Source organism: Ciconia boyciana, chromosome 10, assembly GCF_034638445.1.
Source record: "Ciconia boyciana chromosome 10, ASM3463844v1, whole genome shotgun sequence".
Taxonomy (NCBI): Eukaryota; Metazoa; Chordata; class Aves; order Ciconiiformes; family Ciconiidae; genus Ciconia; species Ciconia boyciana.
Genome location: NC_132943.1, coordinates 43,532,601 through 43,556,411, shown reverse-complemented (window position 1 = coordinate 43,556,411; position 23,811 = coordinate 43,532,601). Strand labels below are relative to the sequence as shown.

The 23,811-nt window shown below is 45.6% G+C and overlaps 1 protein-coding gene across 10 annotated transcripts in view; it reads left to right on the top strand.

Moving 5' to 3' along the window:
- Positions 1 to 23,811, top strand: part of HDAC4 (histone deacetylase 4) — a 277,372-nt gene that overhangs the window by 130,609 nt on the left and 122,952 nt on the right. For all 10 annotated transcript variants that reach the window (XR_012044288.1, XM_072874161.1, XM_072874155.1 and 7 more), the window contains exon 4: positions 8,700 to 8,944. Coding sequence is in view for 9 of the 10 variants with exons in the window: in XM_072874161.1 (XP_072730262.1) it covers positions 8,700 to 8,944 (245 nt within the window). In the remaining variant the exon portion in view is untranslated. The remainder of the gene's footprint in view (positions 1 to 8,699; positions 8,945 to 23,811) is intronic.

Below are 23,811 nucleotides of genomic sequence, written 5' to 3'. Positions count from 1 at the left end.
GATGGGATGATTAATTTTGGTTCCCATTCATGCCGCATGAAATATTCTCATAGCGGGGAATGACTCCAGCCCTTGCTGAACTGCAGCATATGTGGTGCTTGTAGGAAACCTCAGCTGCTGTTTACTCCTAGCTTGTGCGCCGAGAAAGGATCCAGGCTGCGTTTGCATTCACCCACGCAGCTCCGGAGCAGGCTATGCAAAAATACCGGTGACTGCGGTGTACTGACCTGCCTGCTTTTGAGGGATGGCTCCATCGCCAGTGCCGCTGCAGCTTGCTTTTCTCTACGGACCTGTTGTGAACAGAGGCCTGGCCTGTCCCCGTAGGTGAGGACCACCTTCTGATCGCAGGATGGAATAGTGGTCTGACTTCTCCATCTTGCTGTCCTTCAGACTAGCTGCACTGCGATGCTTAAGCTTGTTGCGTAATTCTAGCCCAAAATAAACCCACCTGGGATCCTGGTCCTTGCCTTTGGGAGACCAGAGGTAAGAATTAAGTAAAGCAGAGATAACGAAGCACTTCTCCTTGCTGCCCCGCAGTACCCCACCATCCCAGCTCTGCACATGGTCCTTTATTTTGCCCTGGCGTGGTACAAATTCACGAAGGAGCATGGCAGGGCTGTGCCTTCATCCTGCCCCTGTACGATGCTCGTGATGTGCCACAGAGGATGTTGGTGTCCTGGGTGCTGCCACACTGAGACCTCCTACTCCCACCACCTGCACGGGGTCCTGGGCAAGTTTTGGGGCTCCTCTAGTACAGCCTGATGTAATCTGTTCAAGAGAATAAGCAGAATACAGATGGTAATGTGGTTTTTATTTCCCCTCACCTATTAATTTCTGCTTACTTTTGGGGCATCTAGCGTGCTGTAGATTAAAACCCACTAAATCTCAGGCGCTCCGGGAGTGCTACACCGTGTCTTCGTCCGCTTCGTTCCGCTTTACACACAAAATATGCTGCTTTTATCCTGGCACTGCAGTCAGATACTGCAGTAGCTTGTTTCTATTAATAGCTCTGATCTCACTGTCTTTTAGTGTTTCGGCGAGTTTTGACATTTTCGGAAGTGGAAGCCCCACTGGAAAGGAGTGCGTCGGCTGCCCAGCCACTGCACCGGCTGGCGGAGGGGACGCCGGCACCCCTGCCCGCTGCTGCCGGCACTGTGTGGGCAAAGCAGGCAGGTCCCGGCGGGGGGGGACTCAATTCACAATAATCTAGCGACACTCAAATAACATAAGTCTTCCTCCCAGAATAAACCATGGTGAACGCTCCCTTGGCTGCGCTCGAAGCGAGCAGTCGCTCCCTGCCTCTTTTCCAGGCTGATTTCAAGCAAAATGAAGGCGGTGGATTTTAGAAACGGCGTTTTGTGGCTTTGAAGCCTGCCTGCGCTGTGCTCCTGACATGTCAAAGTAATTTCTGCCAGCAACGACCTGGTACTTGAAGGCTTTGCAAAATATAGGAAACTTAAAAAAAATCAAACGCTGTTGCCAGACAGCAAGGGCAGCCCCCAGGAAATAAAGTTGATGAAATAAACACACGATTTTTTTGCTTCTGCCCAGGGATGAAAGCAGCTGAAAATAATGCTTAGAGGGGTAGGAGCGTGCATGCGCTTGCTCGGCGTCCTGCAACTCGTGCCGTGCCGGGATGGTGCCGGTTCAGCGGGGTGGGATGGGGTTGTCTCCACTGGCAGCAGCCGAGAGCTTGAGGATGCTGAGCACAGGCTCGTGCTTTTGTATTTGTTTTTTTTGCGTGTGCTCTAATGCTGACGTGCCACTATTGGCAGAATCTGTCTGGAGGGCAACGCTTGCACGCCAGTAATTAGAAAGCAAACTCATTAGTTAGAAATAAAGCCCAAGTCCAGAGAGGATGGGAGATGGGGAGGGGGGGGAGAAGCTGAGTCAATGGTTTCTGGAAAGCGCTGGCCGGGGAGGTTCAGCCGCAGCCGTCCAGAGGAGCGTCCCCTCCCTGGTGTGCGGCGATTTGGAAAGGCACCAGGGACTACAGAGTTACTGTAGGAGCTGAAATGCTCTTTTATCGGGGTTTTGTGTGCTCTGTCTCCTAAGCTCGCTCTGTCGCAGACACGTGGTGGTATGTCCGTACTTTATATACTGTCGGGGCTGACGGGGGGTGCTGCTTTTCTTCCTCCAGCCTTGGCCAGACACTCGTCCCCAGCGTTTTGCAGCAGTTTTGGGGAGGTTGATGCGATTTCTCCCGTCAAGCCGAAGGGAATTGCCGACTAAAGAGGAGCGGGGTGGCTGGGAAGGAGCTGTGCAAATTCAGTGGGACTTGCTCCGTGCCGGAGGGAGGTCGGTCTCGGGGAAAACGTTTCATGCGCTTTCCATTTGAAGGTGACGTTGTATTTAAAATGTGAGAGAGGCAGTTTTCTGTGCTGCTTAAATTAAAAAAAAAAAAAAGGAAGAAAGAAAAAAAGAAAATAGTCTTTCTGTCAACAGCTTTTGATTGGAAAAAAAAAAACAACAACAAAACCAACAACCAACCCTAGTTTGAGAAATATTTTTAAAGTTCAGCTTAAGTAAAGGTTATGCTGCAATGAGACTTGAATTTAAATTTTTGTTTCCAATATCCCATGTCCCTCTCGTACAGAAATTCTAACATAATTTTAGTGTGTTTTCAGGACGGAATCCTTCTATATTTTAGTCCTTTAAGAGCTTGCCTGAAAATGCCCTATCAGAGAAGGAGAAGAAAATACAGTTATTCCTGTTAGTTTTATTTAAATATGTATGCACATATTTAAGTAGTGTCACCTTTCCCTAATCCCATCCAAAATGCTCAGTACTTGTAGAGAAGTTATTTTCCGTTTTGGAGCATGGAAGAAACTCAACATATGACTGATCTGATAATGTGTTTATCTGCAGCCTTTATGTGAAATGATTTTAATGTCAAACATTTGTTGTAGAAAACACACCCTTGCTTTCAGGTTTGAGTTTATCAGTTTATTTACAGCAAATGTGTTTAACAACTTAAATGTATTTAAGATGACTTTGACTCAGCGGTATTATGGGCAAGCTGCGAGATGTCAACTTTACAATATCAACCACGAGTCTGCTCTATGCCGGCAGTCGATGGGGACTAGAATGCTTTAGGTCTTAATTAACGTACAACACACAGGCGGTCTTTGATGCATATCCATGTTTTATTTATTTTGGGAGGGAAAAACCAGCCGAGTGTTTCTAACTTGGTATAAAAATAATGGCAACCTGACCATGGAAAAAAAAATCCCTACATGCCTAGGTTAAAAAAAAAAAAAAAAAATTTCCTCCTGGTTTCTCCTTCTGTTCCTACAGGGAAGGAGCAGGCAGGGAGAACATGAGATAGTTTATTATTCATAATCGCGATCTTGTCTTCTAATTCATGGGTTTGGCATTTCTCATTAAAACTCTGAATATAGTCTTTGTGCTTTTGCTAACGTCATGAATCTGATTGTATTAATATGTTCTCAAGGCAGAACCTATAAAAGCAATTTTCTAGTCTACCATAAAATATTCATAAGAATACAGGCTTTTTTGTTTTGATGATGTGTTCATTAAGCAGAGAAGGTTTTATTGTTTTCGGGAGGGCTCTGTAGGTCAGAAGCACTCGCCGCTTCTGTGGGGAACTCATGGCATTTCAAATAGGGGTTTTTTTGAGACTGAAATAGTAAGAGTCGGGGATGACGCAGCCTCCGCCGAGACTCTGAATGGGAATTGTGGTCGCGATGGCTGCAGCTGGCGCCCCGTGCCCGCGCGTCGGGCACTTCGGGGGGGATGAGTCCCTTTGGATGGGAGAAGCGGGAGGTTTGTCAAGTTTTCTCGGGACCATTATCCAGCCCGGTGCAAGTTAAGGCTTTTATTAGGGAGTAAAGCAGGAGTCATTTATCACAAGGCACAATCACAAGAAGTAGTGATCACAAGTAGTAGCGTATTATCTCTTCTGGCTGAAATTGGATTTATTTTAACATGTTGAAAGCTTTTATTTTCTGCTTTTAGGAGACACAGTGTTTGGATCATAAAGGTGCGTGTAGGAAAACGCAGGTGGATTGCAAGGAAAATTGCATTTAGCCTAAATAGCGTTGACAAATTCAGTGAGCTGTATTGAAGATAAACAGATTTACGTGGAGACCGGGTAAGCAGGAGCGAGTGACTGCTACCTCTGTATTGGTAATGCTAACCTTTAGTCCACATGTATAAAAGATGGGAGATGTTATTGCTAGGTGCTCAAAAATCTTTGGCTGGACATAAAAATAGTCAATGCATTTAAAAGGCTTGTGATTCATGGAGCCCGCTGCGCTGTTTGGTTTACTGACTCATTGGGTTTGATCCACTAGGATTAACTGTTTCGAGCTCTCCTGGAGCCTTGGGGGCTATAAAGTTGCATTAAATCATACTGAAGATTATCTATGGGGAGTTTTGGAGCTCTGGGGTATTTGTCTATAAATCTGGGGGGGGAGTAATAGGAGAGCTCCAAGTAACGTTGTGCTCGTGTCCGTATCCAGCGCTTGCCCGGACATCGTTTCCACGTGGATCCCGTGCATTGCTGATGGTCAGGTGTGTCTACACCCTTACGCTGGGGTGATCACTATAAGTTTGATTCAGTGGGATAAGACCGAGATGACTTGTACAGTTCTGTTTTGGCTTCTTCTAAAGGTGGATCATGCCAGAATTTGTGGGATTTCCAGTAATTTGTGCTGGAAGGCTGCTGCCCCTGGTGAAACCATGCTGCAGCCCGTGGAGTTCCCCTAGTTTTGCCACCCGATAAAATTGCTGCTCTTCCAGGAATAATCGCTGTGCGTCTTTCCTAACATACAGTAATTACATTAGTAATGCTCAGGATATAATATTCATATGCAGATGGTTAAAATGGATTTTTGATAGCCACGGTGCATCATATTCTTGAAGGTGGATTGCTTTTGGGGGCTTCTTTTTGTTTTTTACCAAATAACTGCAAATACCTAGTTTGCATTCGGACTCTTTTTTTTTTTATTCTCTCTCTCTCCCCAGTTTCTGTAAAGATCCCACGTGGTAATGGGATTTTTGCTGGCATGGAAACTTTACTCTCCTACTTCTCCAAGTCACGTTCCTTTTTCCACAGTCCTTGGGACACCTGATTGTTTCAGATTGCACCTCTTGCCCCATACACCGTGCTGCTGGGGCAGGTACCGTATAGATACAGGGCTCTTATGGGGTTGCCTGAGCTTGAGCAGTGCCGGAGGAATCCAAAATGTTCTTCTGTCACTCTGAAATACTGTCACTCTGAAATACTAATTTAAAGCATTGCATCGAAGGTGAGAAGTTTCTGAAGCGATAGTCCGTGAAACGAGATAGCCTCCGCAGGGCTGGTTTCGAGCTGTCAGCTCCCACTCGCGTGCGGGGAAAAGGGATGAAGGGTTTTTTCTGTGTGAGCGGCTGCAGCAGTTGCCATAGGGATGCTCCGTGGGCAGGAATGGGAAGGGGCTGACCACGATACGGACCACATCGGAAAGCATCGGCCCTTCCCGAGGAGGCCTTAGGAACATGTTGTTTAGGTGGATTTGAATGGTTATCTATTAGTGAGAGCGTGGTGTTCTCCCCGAAATCCCGGGCTGTGGCTCAGCGACCCGCGGCGAGGAATCCCAGCTCTGGTCCTGTGGGGGAGAGCGGGGCCGCGGGGAAAAGGCCACAGGAAGGAAAACAATAGGGAAGTGGAGGGACGAGCTTGTGGGTTGAAAAATAGCAACACTTCCAGTAATGTGACCTTTTGCAGAAAATGTTTCCATCCAAAAAAAAAAAGGTCTCCTCCGCCCCAGCACAAGCCGGGCGTAGGGAGGGGGAAGCGCGCTGCTCTTGCCGGCGGGCTGTGCTCCTGCAGCCTGCTTGGGGGGCTCATATGTGACGGGGCCGGAGGCAGCCCCGGGGTGCAGGCGGGACCTGCCCGCAGGGCGTGGGGCAGGAGGGACGGCGAGAGGGCAGTGGGGGGCTGCTGCGGCCGTGGGCTCGGTGGGCGAGTGGGAGCGTTGCTTTCCCAGCCTCGGAGCAGTGCCTGGGCAGTCGGGGTTTGTGGGGAGCGACCTGCTGGGAGGTACACAAAACCACGGCCCCTCTTCTCCAGAAACTTTAAGGAGTTCAACTCAGATAATTTTGTCTCTGTAGGCCACCCCCCTCTTTTTTTGCATCTTTATTTTCAAATAAAAGCAATGGTATTTTTTTTACTGTGCTTTCCATTTCCTACACTAAGCTATATTTCTCCACTAAACTATATTTCTCTGCTTTTGAAGAAGGGATGATGTTCTCCTTGAAATTGGTCTTGTGTAGACTGAGGAAAATTTCTACATTCATCTCTTGGTACGTGATTTTTTTGTTGTTGTTGTTTTCCCCCTTCAGCTCCGGCAGCATTGGCCTGGCTGTGCTTTTTAAAACCCCACCACTTGGCTCAACATCCCCCTTTCCAAGGAGCTGCCATCTAGGATGGAGTTGCCTTTCCTGGGGTCCCTGTCCCTTGTGGCCCTGTCCCTGTCCATTGTGGCCTCGCCCTTGCAGATTTTTCTGATTTTTCTGATTTTTCTCAACCATTTTTCCACTGGTTGGTTTTGTTTGGTTTTTTGGGGTGTGTGTTTTGTTTTTTTTTTTAATTTACTTTTTCTGTGCCTCTGTGCTTCATTTAGCTTCAGGTTTTACCAGCATCAACTTCTTATGCATCAGATACTGGCAAAAATAAATAAATGGATAGCATTTGGGGAAAACCCTATTAAAACTCTTTCTCTGGGATTGGTGATACTAATGTCCTGATAGAGTTTGCATCGTTATGTGTGAGCGTTTGCCGCCTGTCGCTGTGGCTGTCTCCGGGGGGTGACGGCGAAGTGGCTTGTGTGACCAGGGCTGCGTGCTGCGCTCAGCGCAGGGTCCTCATTTTTTTTCTAACAATTTACAGTGGATTTCAGGTGACCTCTGAGGACACGCTGCTTGGAAGAAGGCAGGCAACTTGTTCTGCACTCCTCTCTCGCATCCTTGAGGAGGTGGCTGAAATCAGACCTAGGGTTTAATGACCAGGCTTGAAGTGAAATACGAGTTGAATTTTGTATAAAATGAAAGTTCCCTTTCAAGTAGTGCTTCCATGGGTAACGTACAGGTGGTGAAAGCTGGCAGCCCGTCTTGGTAAAACTTTTCCTTAAGCCTTTTGCAGTTCCTAAATGTTTTCTGTGCTTTTTCCTATTGAATTAGAGTTTACGTCACTAGCTAGTTCTTTTGTAGGCAGGGAGAAATTAGCTTTCGCGTAGTAAAACTGCCTTTGCTTTTGCTTTGAAAGGATGTCTGTCCTGCTGGGCTGGCCTCGTGGTGGTTTGTACTGATGCTTTTGTTGTAGGGCGGCATCTCTCCCCCCGTGAGATCTCATAGCCTTCCCCGTCGCGTGCAGGAGCCCTGCAGACTCCAGGGCAAACCCCAGGTAACCCTTTCACGTGGAGTAGGTGTCTTCGCAGTGTGACTGATCCAGCTTCAGTGATGCTGCTGAGGCTCCCTCCCAACCTCGCACAAACTCATCTTAAATATTAAAAAAGAAAACACTAGATAAAATAAAAACTCCCAGACGACCAAGGAAAAAAAACCCTTTATTTCCCAATTTTGTGGAAGCTCAATGTTTTTGGAGGGTTAGCCTCTTTTGTTCTGCAGATGATGTTCATTCAAAGGTATCAGGAGAGTTACTGAGTGATTGCCCTGTAGAGAGAGGCATTAAATGCGACAAATGTATGGAGTACCTGTGAAACGCAGAACTGTCATTCAGGTGGAATTTAGAAATCTTTAGTCATTTGTGGGATGGCAGTAATTTTTTTAGCAGAAACAAGCTGAGTTCAGGCAAAGGTATTTTTTGTAGACGTCTGTTGCTGCCGTTTTTTGTGACAAGCCCCTTGTCTTCAGGGAGATGCTTTTTGTGTCAGCAAAGACCTGAGCTTTACTACACAGATAATCAAGGTGATAGTTTTCCCATTTTTCTTCTCTTAGCTTACATCTCTTGGTACACATTACTGTTCTCTACCTTAGTCTTGGTTGTGCTTTAGCTTTGTCCCACCTGGAGTTTGAACGACAGGGGCAAGTCTTTGCATAGTCACCATTTGGGCACCTGCTTCCCATCGCGAAATGTGTTTGCACCTTTCTGGTGGCTGCAGTGAGGAAGTCTAGTCTGTCACCAAAGCGCTTAACAGTTTTTCCTAGATACGTCATTACCTGTCTGCTTTTGGCTAAGCTCTTTCCAAAACTGGCTATAAAGGATACAGCACATAGCGTTTTTCCGCATAAGATTCTTAAAGCGGGACCCTCATGTTCCTGACCATGGGAGTCCATCAGTCGATCCGTCATAAGTCAAGATTGATCCTTTCTGTAAAGTCTTAGATTAATCTTTCTTCTTCTTATTTCAAGTGATATAGAAGAGTGGAACAGAGGTGTATGTTTTGAATACACAGATGTAGAGTGGTGTCAAGAAGGGTCACGTGCGATGCATTGAAGCCCTTTGCTTTTAGGAAAAGCACATATTTGTAGGAGGTGGTGGCTGGAGGAAAACTTCTTGAACTCTGAACTCCTGTCGTGCTTTTTTACCATTTTAAAAATGGTGCAAGTTTAATGGTGCTGTTCTTGATTCAGTCTGTGGTTCCTCAAGGTCTTTGCTGGACACAGTACACGAACTGGATCCCTGTGTGAATGGGGAATACACTCATCTCTCCTCTTGCGTTTTCACGTTGTAGTTGATGTGACCACAGCACTGCCCTTGCAAGTCGCGCCGACTTCAGTCCCAATGGATCTGCGCTTGGACCACCAGTTTTCCATGCCCGTGACGGAACCGACGCTGCGGGAACAGCAGCTCCAGCAGGAGCTTCTGGCGCTCAAGCAGAAACAGCAGATCCAGAGACAGATCCTCATCGCCGAGTTCCAGCGGCAGCACGAGCAGCTCTCCCGGCAGCACGAGGCCCAGCTGCACGAGCACATCAAAGTAAGTGATGGGCAGCCCTGCACTGGGTGGCGTGCGAAAGTATCCCCTCACCAGGAGGAGATGCACCAACTGATTTATTTTGGGGTGAGGATGCTGCACTTAGTAACCCCGGTTTAGAGAATGATCTTTTGTAAAGGGATGCGAGCACCAAGATTTAAAAGGGGGAAAGAGTGGAGGAGAGGAAGCAAGGTAAGCTGGTGTCATGTTAAATGTGTGATGGTGTCATGTTAAATCCCGCCTGGATGTATTCAGAAGTCCTGTGCCCCACAGCCAACAGGTGGCTTGCTTTCCCTGGATTTGGGAGATTTCAGTAGAATTTAACCCAACAGGAAGGCTTTTAGGTTACCTGTTACTAACATCACACGTTTGGGAGTAGAATGGCATATAAATGGCTTGCTGGACATATGCCGTCAGCGCAAGGTGCAAACCAAACGTTTGGACCTTCGAGTCTCTGCAGGAATAGGAAACGCAGATGCCGCGGGTGCAGGTAGGTCTGCGCATTGTGAGATTTTTCGGAGTTGCACGGTGCAAGTTAGGCACTGGCCAGGTGCTTTGCGCTGCTCTGTCGCACGGGACGGAGGGGAAACGCAACGCACAGGATAAATAGGAAGTACAGTTTAGAAGATGGATGTTGCATAGTGAAAACGTTAGACATTATATAAATATTTCACAGTGATAGACTATTGCTATGGTAACATAAGCTTTCAGAATTGCTAATATGCTCTCTTTTCAAAGGGGGATTAGCGCTGCACATGGTAAATAGCGTTAATGTAATATTAAAAAGCAACCTCAATTCAACCTTATATAACTTTCATTTTAATACAAAATACATGTCAGAGTGGGGAAGATGGAATTAAAAGTTCACGCTGTCTTATTTACAGGCTTTTCAAACACAGATATGAGCCTGGGTTTGTAAGAACAGTTGCTGTTTGAAGACTGATTAACAGCAAATGCCTGTGTCCTTAGTGGGTCCTCTGTGTTCTCTTCAGGACAAAGGTGTGGGGAGGTGCATGCGTGTAAATGCATTTATGTATACACTCAGATGTATGCGTAATAAGTGTATATATGTGTGTATATGTATGTAGTTATGTATGTATACCTGTGCCTATATGTGCGCATTTGTGCATGAATAGCACAAGAACAGTTAAAGCATCTGCGGCTCACATTCAAGAGGAAAGGATGGGAAATATCTGTGACAAGTATTTCCCTTATTTCCTTGTAATTGCATGTGCCTTTAGATATTTGTCTATTAAAAATAAGAAAGGGTCGTTCAGATTTAATGGACAAGCTCTAAGCACTGATGGGAGGAACATATTTGCTCTCATTTATCTTAAAGCTATGACTGATTCTGGTAAAAGTTTGTGTTAGAAGGAAGTCGAGATCTAATTTTGAGAAGCCAGTTAGCACAGTATATCTAGACCATTAGGTAATGAAGTTCTTCCTCTAATGTGTAAGCTTGGCTAGATGAAAAACTTAAAATAGGAATGATATAATCCTGTATGAAAAAGGATGACCTGCCAGGTGATCCTCTGTAGTAATAAGTGTGTCATCGTGCCCAGAATTGCTTTAAAAATAACACAACACATTATTGAAATAAACCCCATGATATCTCACAAACAAAATAAACCCCAAACCGTACACTAACGTGTCATTATGATGCACTTTTTTTGGGAAAACATACTTCTTACATTTGCGTTCATAAGTCAGCCCACACTTAGATGACTCTTAGATTAAGCCAACTTTCAACGGTGTTAAGTGCAGTGACTGTAGGTGCAGGGAAGCTATTATTTTGTCCAGAGAACTAAAATTTATAACCTCATATTTAGACTTTGAACTTCGAGCTGTTGAACACCTTTATGGCTCATGGAAAAAGCAGGGGGGATATTAAAGCAAATAAAAAACTTCTGTCCTGTGTAAGGGAAGCACTAGGGTTTGAACTGTGAAATTTGGTATAGAAATAGTCCTAAATGAAGATGCAGAGCTCTTTTTGGAGGAATTCAGGTGTTTTTTTAAAAACCAGCTGCTCAGAGTGGATAGTAAATGTCCCATGTGCACACATGCATGCCTACACAGCACGCTGCTCCAAGCGTGCAAGGGAGGGCTTGCTCTTGCACGTACACTGGATCAAGGAAATGCTTCCTACTGCTTCTCTCCTCATCTTTTAATGCCACGGGCAGGGAGCGCACAGCATGCAAACTTGCCTCTTTTGTGAAAGGTCTAAGCAGGCGTGCTACTGCTGGGCACGTCTCTGGCGTGGGGAGGAGCAGGAGTGGGGATGCAGTCTATCATCTTTTCCATGTACTCAAACACTGAGTCTTTAGACTAAATACATGAAGGAAACGGCAAATTCTTGACATCCTCTTTGGGAGCTCCGAATAAGTTAGCTTCGTTTGATGATTGGCTTGTGGCGTCACTGATGAGATTAAGAATTTCATCGGTCTCTTGTCTCCAAAGCAAAGTGTTCAATATGCAGAAATAGTTTAGACAGAGCGATGTAGTTGTGAGATTCTTCAGCTGAAAGTGTTTCGTAGCCTGAGTTTATGGTATTGTAATGAAGGTGTCACGAGTCCATCACTTCTACAAACTTGTATTCTCAAGTTTCTTCCGCAGGTGGAGATGAAGTCTCACTTCGGGTAAGAAAAGGCTTGGGAACCTAAACCTACCCAGATTTCTGTTGATTAAGATTATATGTAATGATTAGAGTGAGCTTGCAGCATGCCTTACTGCTGCACCAGGTTTGGTTCTTGGACAGCTTCAGTGTCTTCCCTGACGTTGGGGTTTTTGTATTCAGAAAGCAAACTTTCAGCAGCTATTGCAAGGGGATTGTGCATCTTGCAAACTTACTTCCTTTCAAAAAATTCGGGGCTCCTGCAGTTTGGTTAGAATTTTCAGCATCAGAACAACCTCAAAACCTAATGAAACAAACCAAAAATTAAAAATGCAAACGTCAAAGCTCTAAACTTACTCTGATGTCAAACAAAACGGCAGTTCTTTGACTTTCTCCCTGGCACTGGTTTCCTTGGAGGTGATCAGGGCCTTCGTTAATCAGTGTTAAATCCTGCAATTGCTTTGTAAACTATTTCTGTGAAGCGGGAAGAATTTCTGCATCTTGCTATGTTTTGCATATCTAGCACTATCTAGAATCCATTAATTTGGCTTTTTTCATTACAGCCTAGCATCCACCATTTTAATCAACAAATGCAAAGCATTTATTTGTTCATCTGTTTGTGTACTTGAGCGGTAATTTCTGTGCTTTATAGTGTCTTATGCCTGTTTCTAAATCCTTTTGCTTACAATTCCTGGATTGTGAGCATATTTTTGGATCTAGCAGACCAGCGTCTGGGTACGGTTACATATGCAGAGCAAACATTGCATTGGATCCCTCTTTTGGCAAGACGTTCAGGTTCAAGTACCTTTGCACTCTTCCACTTATAGATGTTGAATAGTTTTGTCGACAGGAATTCAGTGGCTGGGCATCTGCTGCTAAAAGTAAAAAAGATATTTCTGATGTATTTCTGAAGCAGCTCTTGTATCCAAAGGGGGGAAAATTCTGTATTTTGGACAGATGTACGTACAGCCAGCATTGCTAAGTTACAGCCAACAGCACTTTGGAGATTTTAAACAGCTTACTCATTTTAAATGTTTAAACCCTTAGCTAGTACAACAGGAATCACATTTTGTGTTTTTCTTTCTTTTATTACTTTGGTGTCGGTGTGGACAGAGGAACTGTTCTGACTTGATGTGAATTAAAGGGGGGGAATATCTCTCCCTCCCGCCCCTCAAACAAAGCACTAGTATGAGAAACATCTTAAGGTCTTCTTCAGTAAATGAAATTTGGCTTGAAAAATGCTGGCATGTCTGTCTTGTTTTTCTATTCAAGTAGATAACTTTTTCCTATTGAAATCTGATGTTTTGGTATTTTCCAGAACTTGGTTTTATTCCAGCAGCCCAGTTTTAATCGTCTGATCTAGTGCGAGAGGAGAAGGTGGGATGGTCGCAGTCCTTCTGCCTGCATGTGCGATCCCTTCTCTTGTCCCCCCCCCGAGCAGTCCTTGCTGTTATAGACATTGTATTTTGGAAGAAACGGCCTCCACATAAAGGTGGCAAATTCCAGAAGATCATGCAATTTGGAGAGCCAGGCTACAAGTGAAATAATATTTGTGGAAGGGAAGTGTAATGGACGCAGTTAGAGCTCGGCGCACGGAGGGAGTGGGATCGTTGCACGTGGGGAGTAACGAGAAAACCCTGACATGTTTAGGGAAAATAAGCTGAGCCTTATGAAGACTTCACACCATATGGAAATAGAGAAAACTGTCTTTCACAACTACAGCGCAGCTTTGCAGATTGCCGAGGCTTGACATCTGAAAGCGGCGCGGGAAAGGAAGCCGGAGCTGGTGAGCACTGGAGGCTGCTGCGGGCTGGCTGGAGGTAGAGGCGATGGCTCCTCTCTCCTGTAGCCGCTCACCTTCAGCGAGATGGCTTTTCCACTCCAGGGTGCCTCGCCAGATGTGTAACAATATTTATAGCCTTCAAATCTGCCTTCCTAAACAAAAACAAGGATGGAATAAGGAGCCTGGTGCCTGAGCCGTTGCCGGTGAGACGGTGGAAAGCCTCTCCGCAGGTCCCAGTGTGAGCTTTGCTTGACCTTTGATTGTGAAGGAATCGGCAGTGAATTTTTTCCTTCGTGAGTCACTCATTCCCGGCCAAGATCAGCTGGAAGTTACCAAAAGCTTTTCCATTTGCCTTCTGGTCAAGGGCTGGAGCGAGATGATTGAAGAGGGGCAGGATCCGCGCTTTGGCAGGGCGAGAGGCACCTCGGGTGGTGTGAGCTCAGCAGAGAAGCGAAGGACGTGGTGGATAATGCGGTTAATCTCTTCCGTCCCCGCGCTGCCCAAGCTTGGAGCAGGGCTCTTCCCAGCTCTGGCTGTTTTATAGCTAAAGCCGGAAACTTATTCAGGATGCTGACGCACGTCAGCGTTAGCACATGACAGCAGACAGCAGAAGAGTCCCGGTGGCAATGGGGTAGCCACACAGGCGAGCAACTGAACCTCACAGCTCCTCGTGGACCTGAAATCCTAACCTGGAGGCATGCAAAGATATTAATTCTGTCATGCAATGCTATTCCTGGTTTTCCTGTCATCTGAGAAAAGAGCATTTGTGTGCATCCGTAGCAGAGAGAGTGCTAGTCTGTACCTGCAGCGTATACAGGATGGTCAGAGAGGTCATGGGTTTGTATATAAGCAGCAACAGAGAAAGGAGCTTTGTAGTGATGTTCGCTGAGGAGTGATTCTGAAATTATTTTCTTTTTATTAACACAGCGATTTCCTACGTTTAACAGTGTGCTGTGCTGCTTAATGGCTTTATGCCAATAAATAAAAATACGTGGAATGTTTTCAGACATTGGCTTTAGATATATATATAGCAACGTTCAGATAAAGCCTGAGGAGATGGTTTTGTTAGTTTTTGCTGGTTTCAGATGACATTTTTTACATCACCTCTCAATCAGGGCTCAGAAGCTACGCTGGTAACACATCCAGGGTGTTAGCCCCTTGTTTGGAGACATGGGGTGAAACTCTCTGGCCATTCCTTATTTTTGTTTTGGAGAGTAAAAGTCTTTCAGGGACTCTACCAGACAGATTTTGCAATGCTGTAAAGAAAATGTAATTTTTTTTCCAAAGATATCTAGACTGAATAGGAGTCATGTTGATGCTAGGGTGAGAAACTGCTCTTTGCTTTCATTTGGAGCCACCTGCCCTTGGACTGGCAGGTTTGCTTGCAGGATAGCTCATTGGGCACAAACCACATCGTCTTGTAGTGTGGCTGCTTTCAGCGTAGCCCTCACAGTGCCTAGATCCTCTTTTTGGTGGCCTCTGTGTCGATTCCTACTTAACAGGAAAAAATGTGCTTGGTTCAAATCTGCTGATGAGGGAGGTTAGTGTCATCTGCTTCTCTCTTGCAGCTGTGCTGGATGACACCTTCCCCGTGCCCCCAGGCTGGGGACGCTGAAGGTGGCACCTTGGTTCCTGCAAAGCATGCCCCTTCGCTGCGTCCTGCTCCTCACGTTGGACTCTGGAAGGGCAAACTTCCATTTCACCCCGCGTGCCCCGACTCCCGTTGCTGAGCGTGGCTGCTCTGCCCTTCCTGCCTGCAGCAGCCGGCGCGGAGGGACTCCCTCTGCTCAGTTTTGTGCCTCTCTTCTGCAGAGCGACTGTTCCTCATAGCCTTCATCATTTTCAAGAGAAACTTAAAAAGCCTGGAGATACCAGGTGTCCACCTCTGTCTGTATTCTGACATGATAGGATTATTCATCTTAGAAAACAGTCGGTGGTAGAAAAACAGACTGAACATTTTGTGCCTTGTTACTACTTGAATGCATTGTACCGTGCTCCCTTGCTATTTCTAGATGACTTCCTGTTCTTTTTTGGTGACTTTGCCTCATTTTTCTGGTACATGGAGCTGACTCCAAGGCTTAGACCTGGATCCTGCAAAACTTAACTTCTGATGGAAAAAAAACCCTGGGGAAAGCTTTTGTAAGATCAGAGCATTTGCCCTCTTTAAAGGGTGGGGGGTGACTTTCCTCAGCCTCAAAGTCAAGATCTTTTCCAAGAACGGTGAGGAAAAATCTGCACACAGAGGGGTTGGTAGTGTCAGCAAATGCAGATAGCAGCTTGGACTCTTGTAAGTCTCATCTCTCGGTCAAAGAAGTCATCATGTAGCAGGCTGGGTTAACTTGGGCATCTTCCTACCTAGCATTGGTGGTTTCTGGACTGAAGCTGGATTGCTCAGCCAGGAAGATTGTCTGCCTTGGTCCTTACAGACCTACTTTAAACCTGGTAAAAGAAGCACGTTTCCTTTTGTCGTCTTCTGAGGTGGGCCACGGTTTGTAGGCTGGAAGGAGCAGAATGAGAACGCCAGATTTTTCCAGGTTTGAGATGCAAAGACCTCAGTCAAAAGTGAAGTCACAGATCTCGCTGCAGCCAGTGGATGTGCTGGCATTTGTCCTGTGAATCCCTGTACCGGTGTCCATGGAGTCTGCTGGTACAGCTAGCCTTGTCCTCCTTGCACCATTGCTCAAGTGTCTTTGCTCTGGGGCTTCACAGCTTTCCAGCAGAATACAGAGGTTTTCTGACCCATCAGCGCTGGGAGATGAAAAACCTGTTGCCCCCTGAGCTCGGCTGCTCCGTGTTCCTTTGGTGAAGCCAAAGAAGAGGCATTCACCCAGTCCATTTTCATGTTACTTAATCTCCTGAAGTTGAAGTTAAATTGGGCTGACATTTGGGTGTTCTGAAGGCTGAATGTCTGATGTAAGTGGCAGAAACGGCAGAGTTCACTGGCTGACAAACAGATACAGGATCCTTTTTTTTGGTAGCACATGCTTACTTTTTCTGTGGAGTCCAAACAGCTTTTGAAGTGGTGAAATTTCTGTTCTTTCATCCCTTATAGCATGAGTTTGTCTCCCAGTAGAATGTGTGTAGGGCACAGTGGGGGGTTTTTTTGGTGTGTTTTGTTGGTTTTTTTTTTTTAAAGCTAGAAGACTTATGGTCTCTTCAATTTGGAATTTCAAAATAACCAGCAGAAGAAGGAATAGCTTGCAGCTCACACCTCTGACTTTCCAACTCCAATTTTATCTTATTTTTGAACTAGATAAAATGTATTGGAAGTAGTCAAAGAGAACATACAGAGAATCAGGGCAGGAGTAAAGAAATACCCAAGTGAATCCTGCTGTTACACCAGGAATATTGACCTGTTAATAGACACCATCACCGATAAATTAACAGTCATAAACTTGTAAGTCCTATTGCTGCATATGGTCTCTTAACAAAATTCAGCTGTTGTATGGGAGAATGAAGTTGCATTTAAAACATAAATCATGTTGTGAATAACTTCACTCATGTACACACCATAGGAACAACGTTGTTGGATTAATCTCCGTGTTTAAGTTTCCTGTTTAGCTAGTGGAGGTGTGTAAAAATGATAAATACTTGGTATTTACGTTGTCGGCATGTTACCTTTAAAAACGATGCTTCTGCTGCACTCACGCAAGCATCAGATGATGTTGAACATTCATTTTTAGCATGCAGCCTTCGGGCACCGCAGGTGCTGGGGCTGTCACTGCCTCGTGTCAGGCGGCGAGCAGCACTTTGCAGTCCGCTTCGCCGCTGCTTCGGGCTTTTGAGAAGCCCGGCAGGAGCACTCTGGTGAGGTGTCTCATCCCTGCCAGCTTTCTGGTTCAGTCGCTTTTTCTTTGCGCAGGTGATCGGGAATGGTGGATCAGGAGATACAGCCACGCTCCTCCTTTTCTTTATTCATATTTCCATCTGAAATGACCAAAACCCAGTGGTGGCTCCTCTAGCTGCTTCCATTACAGGATCTCTTTGTCCTACATATCTGCTCCTGATACTGATCTTAGCATAACATTCCCATTCCAGCTCCTCTGCTCCCTCTCCCCCGAAACAGGTGACAGAGGACATAATTACTCTGTCGAGGACCGAGTATGGCATGGCAAAATCTCATTTAGCATTAAACATCTAGGGCTCCTTCCTTTACAGGGCAATTTATATGGTTCTTTGATTTACAGAGATTCCTTATTGCCATCCGTGGTGGGATGGATGTTCCCCGCTCCTGGTGCAAGGCGTACGGATTTGTCCTCCCCTTCAATAATAAGTGTGTAAAGCACAGCAGAGGCAAATGCAAAGGAGTTTTCCTCACCTTCAGAGGGGAAAATGGGAGAAGGAACTGAACGCGCTGGATACTACAAATGGAGCTCACTGCTTTCTAGAAAGGGTCTCAGAAACTCTGCTTCTGGAGAAAGGGTAAAGACTAGACCGGAGTGGCAGTCAGGGAGCAAAAGGCACGTACAAATGCATTCCCAGCACTGTGCCTTTGCAGATATTCAGGGCTTAGAGGGACGAAGCTGCCGTGCAAGCTTTCAGCCTTTTAGGAGAGGTGAGCAGTAATGGGATGGGAAGGAAACTGGGATACAAAATTGTATATCCATATATAAGCTGCCAAACTAATAACGTGGGATCTTTTCACCTAGAGCTGGTGATCAGGGTACATAACCATCGTTCCCTTTCCTGGAGACATTTGAGCCTCATAAACTTGAACACCAGACATTCTCAGTAGGATATGTCTAACCAAGATCAGTCTCTTGCCCAGGAAGCTGTCGGCTAGGAAGGATTGTTTCCCTGCGTAGCGAAGACATGCTGGCCGTGGGAACTTTTGGCACGGGACTGCCTGCTGTCAGCCTGCCTGATAGCTGGAAGGGGGCACGCCGAATATACGTTCAGCTGCTGCTGTGTCCAAGAAAAGAGATGATAGATATTCGTTCTTCTGAGCTGTGCTTTCAGATTTTTGTGTCTTGGCTTCTGCTGAAAACCACAACTCCCCCCCTGCCCCGCCCCGTCTCTTAGTACAACTGATTAATTCTGACTAGCCTCCGGTGCTCCAGGAGATATCTGAAACACGCCGAGATGGAGCCAAGAGAGCAAATCCTGAAACGAGAGCCCCGGCCCGAGACTTCAGTAAACAGGATGGGGAGAACATGAAGCAGAGAGTCCGGCCAAAGGAATGGCCAGCGTTGAGATTGCTCTAAAATAACCCAATACAACAATTATCCCAGAAATCTGTTGACATCCGTGCTTTGCCTTCACCCATAGCTAATGATTTTTTGAGGGGTGATTTGATGTGTACATGTTTTGGTGAGTTCTTTCTTCATCATCACCTATGATTTTTCTTTATTTTCACATAATTTGAGCTCCAGATCCTTGTAAATACTTGATTTAACCCCCCAAAACTGTAGAATTTTGCCAAAGAGGGTGGCAGATGATTTGCCTTAAAAACACTATTTGTACCAAAACCCCAGCGTTGTGGCCTGCTAGGTGAGAGGACAATTGCGTGAAGCTTCCGAAAGCGTTTACTGTGTCATGCCTTAACTCAGCCTGAAAGAGTACAAGTTCAGGGCGTGCTGAGAAGATCTGCTTTGGGTTTTTTTTTTGGTCTTGTCTAGCATTAAGTTGTCTGCTTTGAAGCCAGTATTTAACTTGTACATCCTTATAACTTCTTTGAAGCTATCGCCTCCGTCAAAAGGCCAACCTCTTCTTGTTCAGGGGTGGCAGGTGAAGGGACAAGGTCTCTGAGCTTGCCTGGAAGAAGTCCTCAGACTGCAATCTTATGACAGGCTGGACCGTGCCAGCATGACCTTGGTCTGAGATGGAAACCATGTGTATGTGTGAGGAGGAATGCTGACCTGTAGGTGGATGATCAGGCTACCTTTTCATCTGTGTTTCTTTCTAAGCTAGCTGCCTTGTGCTGGGAGGAAGTAGGAATTGCCTGCAAATTGCCAGCATAAGTGCTCAGGGTGACATCCCACCACGCTGGAGCACCTTCAGTAGATTACCTCAGGCATAGATCGAGATGCAAGTTAGGAGTTGGACACAACGCTAAGCTACTTTGGATCCCAGGAAATGTTTATCGGCAATAAGTACGCCAACTGTTGTTCACCCAGACGTGCATGTGTGATTATCTGCATGAGTAAGGGTGAGCTGTCTGGGTACAGATAGTTTTACGCTGCTTTCCACTAATTACAGTAAGCTATTCAAAATACATATTATAAAAACCTAGGAGCCATAGTCTAAGCTTCAAAACCTCTCCTGCTTTGCAGATTTTTATCAGTTTTACCACGGCATGTGAAGTAAATGACAGAAGCACCTTTAAAATGATGGTTGTATGGGAAGGAAGAAGCAGAGGAGCGTGGGCAGAGAGCAGTGCCTGGCTTCTGGGGGAAGAATAAGGTAGTGTCTGCAAGGTACCGGGATGCAGGAAGGACCCACATTCTTGCTACTCATCTAGCAAATTAAGGAGTGGCTCTGCAAGTCTAATGCAACATGTCTCCGTGAAATACATCCTCGTTCTCTCTGGTCAATGGGATCTTTTCTGTCAGCACCATGCGCTTCCCAGGAGGGCACGGGCTGGCTTCTGGGCTCAGGCTGCTGGAAGATTTTGGAGCGCTACCTTTCCACTTCTGTTGTAACGACTAAAGGAAACCGTTTTACCTCCACTTTGCTTAAAAAGAGGTTTCTTTGTGCAGTGGAAGTTGACAGTGCGCTTACTGATAAGGTGTCAGTCCCCGTTCTAGGTAGACATGCTCGAGAACTGAAGACAACTGAGGAATGTGATGGCAAAATCCACTGCACCGCTGAGTCCTCACGGCTAGCTGACAGTTGATAAATACCTGGAAATGCTCTACATTCTCCTTATTACATTTATTAATATTAATATATGCTAAAGGAGCACCAGCAACACTAACTACAGGTACAGTTGAACATTTGTGCAGTTTTCATAAACAGTGGAAGCAGTGACATTAAACATATGCAGGAATCCCCATAGTTATAAATATTTACAAATACTTACTTTGGCAAGAGCACCTAATTCAGATGTTCCTAGCTGCACCCCCTAATACAGTGTGCATGTCTGTCACACGGTATGCTCCTCAAATTGATGGTTGAATTAGTCTGAATGCAAGGGATTTCCCTTGGCGTATCCCTTTGTATTTCACAAATATTTAAATTTCATTACAGTTGGGGGAAAAAACACGCCGCTCCAGCTACGCGCAATTAACACACGGGCGTTGCGGAGTCGGTGTTGATTCATTTGCCAGCAAGAGAGATCTAACGTATTATGTGGTACGTGAGCACGATCTCGCTCGGTAATTAATAATCCTGATCAGAGCCACCTAAGCGTCTCATGGTATGCCGTGAATTGCAGCTCAAGAGATGCTTATGAATTCCTAACTCGGACACTTTCCAAAAGGCCCGAGCGTGGGAGATTGTGTCCCACTGAAACGCAGCTCTGGAACATTTTGCCTTTAGACATCAGTAGGCTTTTTTTTTTTCCACTGAGATAGTCAAGGGAAGGTTAAATGCCAGACCAAGCCCACAACGTGTGGGTATTACCTTGGCAGAAGTTGTTCAGTGCGTGGCGCGGGAGGGGTGTAAGACCTCGCTGCAGTTGACCACACACAGGTCTGAATGCTCGCTACCTGTTAAAATTTTGCCTCGATTGCTTTAACTGAAGCAGAAGGTCATATTTTTCTGAAGTTTCAGTTCATTTTGTGCATGGGACAGCTTTTTGTATGTTACCAGATTTCCTGCTCCTCCTGTTAGTCAGTTGGTGGTGGGTTCTCTTGCTGCTTATGGGTCTTTTTTCACAAAGCATCAGCAGAAAAAAACATTTTTAGATAAGAAAATTAAATTGTAAGCCCCCCAAAATATAAAATTGGGGCACAGTATAGCATGAAGCGAGTTTTAAAGCTTATGGTTTTAAAGCTAAGAAGGGCCTTTTTGCACAGAAAACTGTGATTTAATGTGATAGTTATATTCCCTCTGGCTCTAACATAACAAGATGGGTATCCGTAGCAGCAAGGACGAGCAATGCACGCCTCACCTTGGGTCAGCACCCCAAACCCTTATCCAAGGTCCTTGGAGCGGTTGTGAGACCTGGATGCAGACTGTGCGGCAGGATCGCCTGAGCTGGTAAAGGCGCTGGCGACGCGTTTTGCTGAGCCTGCACCATATATTTCCTGTCAAATACTGTCTGTGTGGTTTGTTTTCGGCCCTAAGTGTGGAGAAATATTCATGCTGTAAGAAGACGTCGCAGTTCAGACAGAGCACTCGAATGGGTTTTCTTTAGTCCTTTTCTGAGGCTACGACAGACACCAACAAAGTGATTTCTTTTTGCTTTTCATGGATACGATTGGAGAGGTTGCTTCGTTTTTTGGGGTTTTTTTCTTTTAATTTTTATTTTTCCAACTTTGAAAAGATTTGAAAACTATATTAAGAATAGGCTTTGTAGAAACTGAGGTCAAAATCAGCGGAAACAATACATCTCTAATGAAACTTCTATAAGCTATCCAGATACAAATTGGTCTTTTCATTTACATTTCACTACAGATGTCAATGAAAGCACAGTTCCTTCTAAAGCATCCTAATGTATGTAAACCATTGCAGGAAGCATAGCGTGCAAAGCCTAGGAGACTGCAGATGGAGAGAAAAGGCTCCTGATTTCATAAAAATAACAAAACCTGTTTTAACATATTGTGCATTAAATATTGTTCATTTGCATACTTTCTATGGCTAGGTTATAAAAGCCCACCATGTGGTGGACTTGTTGGAAGTCTGAAAAGATACTCTTTCTCCAAATGGAGATGTGTTAGTGGAAGCTGCTGCTTAATTATAAAACAAAAATAACTAGTTTTCTCTAGGTTTTTTTGTTTTTTCCTTTTGTCGGTTTTTAGAGTCTGGGGTTTTTTGTTGTTTACATAAAATTCAATAGAATTAGGAAAGGAAACATAGGTGCAATCACCGCAAATTCTGCTAACTGGGGTTCGGTGTTTTACAACAGTCTGCCTGCTTGGAACCGGCAGCAGCAGGGACTCCTTCATCAAGAGTTTCCAGCAGATAGCCAGGCAGATTGTAAAGTACCTCTTACATTAATTTTTTTGCATCTTTATATAGCATTGTATAATTTTAGGTGTACCGTATATAGTGTATCCACGGCTGAAACATTGGATAGTACAAATGTACAGTACCACAAATTAAAATAAGAAATTGCTGTCAAAAGCGTAAATAGAAAAACGTGCAAAAGGAGAACGCAAAATCAGTGTACGTGGGGTGGGAGTCCTGTGTACACACGTGCTGTCAGGGTTTGGAGAAGGATGGAGTGAGACATGTTTTTGGAGGGAGCAGGTTCCCCCTCTTAATAGCCACGGCTTGGCCGGGTCCCGTTCCACGTAGAGGATTTTGTGACCCTGCAGCGGTGGGTGGTATCTGAGCACAGGCACCCATTAAATCCAGCCTTGGAGAAGCCTCATCTATCGCCAGAGCGGTAAGGGTTTTGAAGGTTAAGGTTGCCAGCTTAAAATCAATCTGCTAGTTTATAAGCTGCCAACGTAAAGAGTGCGGGGCGGGCGTAAGGCGATCGGGGCGGCGGGGAGCCGGCGTGCTCCTGCGTTCAGGGGGGTTTGCAAGCGTAATCGGAGCAGCACGAGTAGTTGGCTTTAGCATGTATCTTGCTGGAGAGGGTGCAAATGAAACTGGGAGGTGGTAAATCTTAGTTTGAGCTTTTTTTTAAGAAAAAGCAATTTTCAGTGGAACTCAAGGGAGAAGCTCTGTGCCAGGGGAAGCGCCTTTTGCAAGCCCCATGGAGATCCATTCACACCTAGGCAAGCTGCAAGCTGCTGAGACTTGTCATTTGTCATCTGCTTTTCCACAGCCCGGCTTGCTCCTGGCTGGCTGTCAAGACACGGGGTGTTCTCTGAGCACTGACAGGTACCGCCCCAGGGCCCAGCGGATCAAACCGCCGCCTCCAATCCCTCGGGGAATCCCCCCGGACCCCAAAAGGATGCTCTGGGCTGGGGAGATCCACCTCATGTTTCCCAAGAGGTTGGTGTGTCCACGCATATCTTCCAGGTGCTGGGATTTGGAAACCCAAGGGGGGACTTGCACAGTGGACGGGGGCAGGAACCTTTGGTGCTTCAAGTCTTGAACATCCCATTTGATGAAAGCTTTGCAAATCTTGACCTTAATTAGGCAGCCTGTGTCTCAGTTTTTCCCATGACTATGTGAGTCGAGAGGGCTGGGGTAAATCCTTCCTTGAGAGATTATTGGAATTTTTTTTAATACTGAATCAGTTCTTTTATAATTAGCCTCAGAAATGGGTGGTGATCATGCCCACAAGGCAGCTAGTGCTTTTGCATTTAGCTTGGGGTGTCAGGTTTGCAGGGCAGATGGGAAGTGACCAGCGTTTGATGACGTTAAAAAGAGATAGTTGTCCCAGTCCATGGGAACTCCTCTATATACACAGAGAGA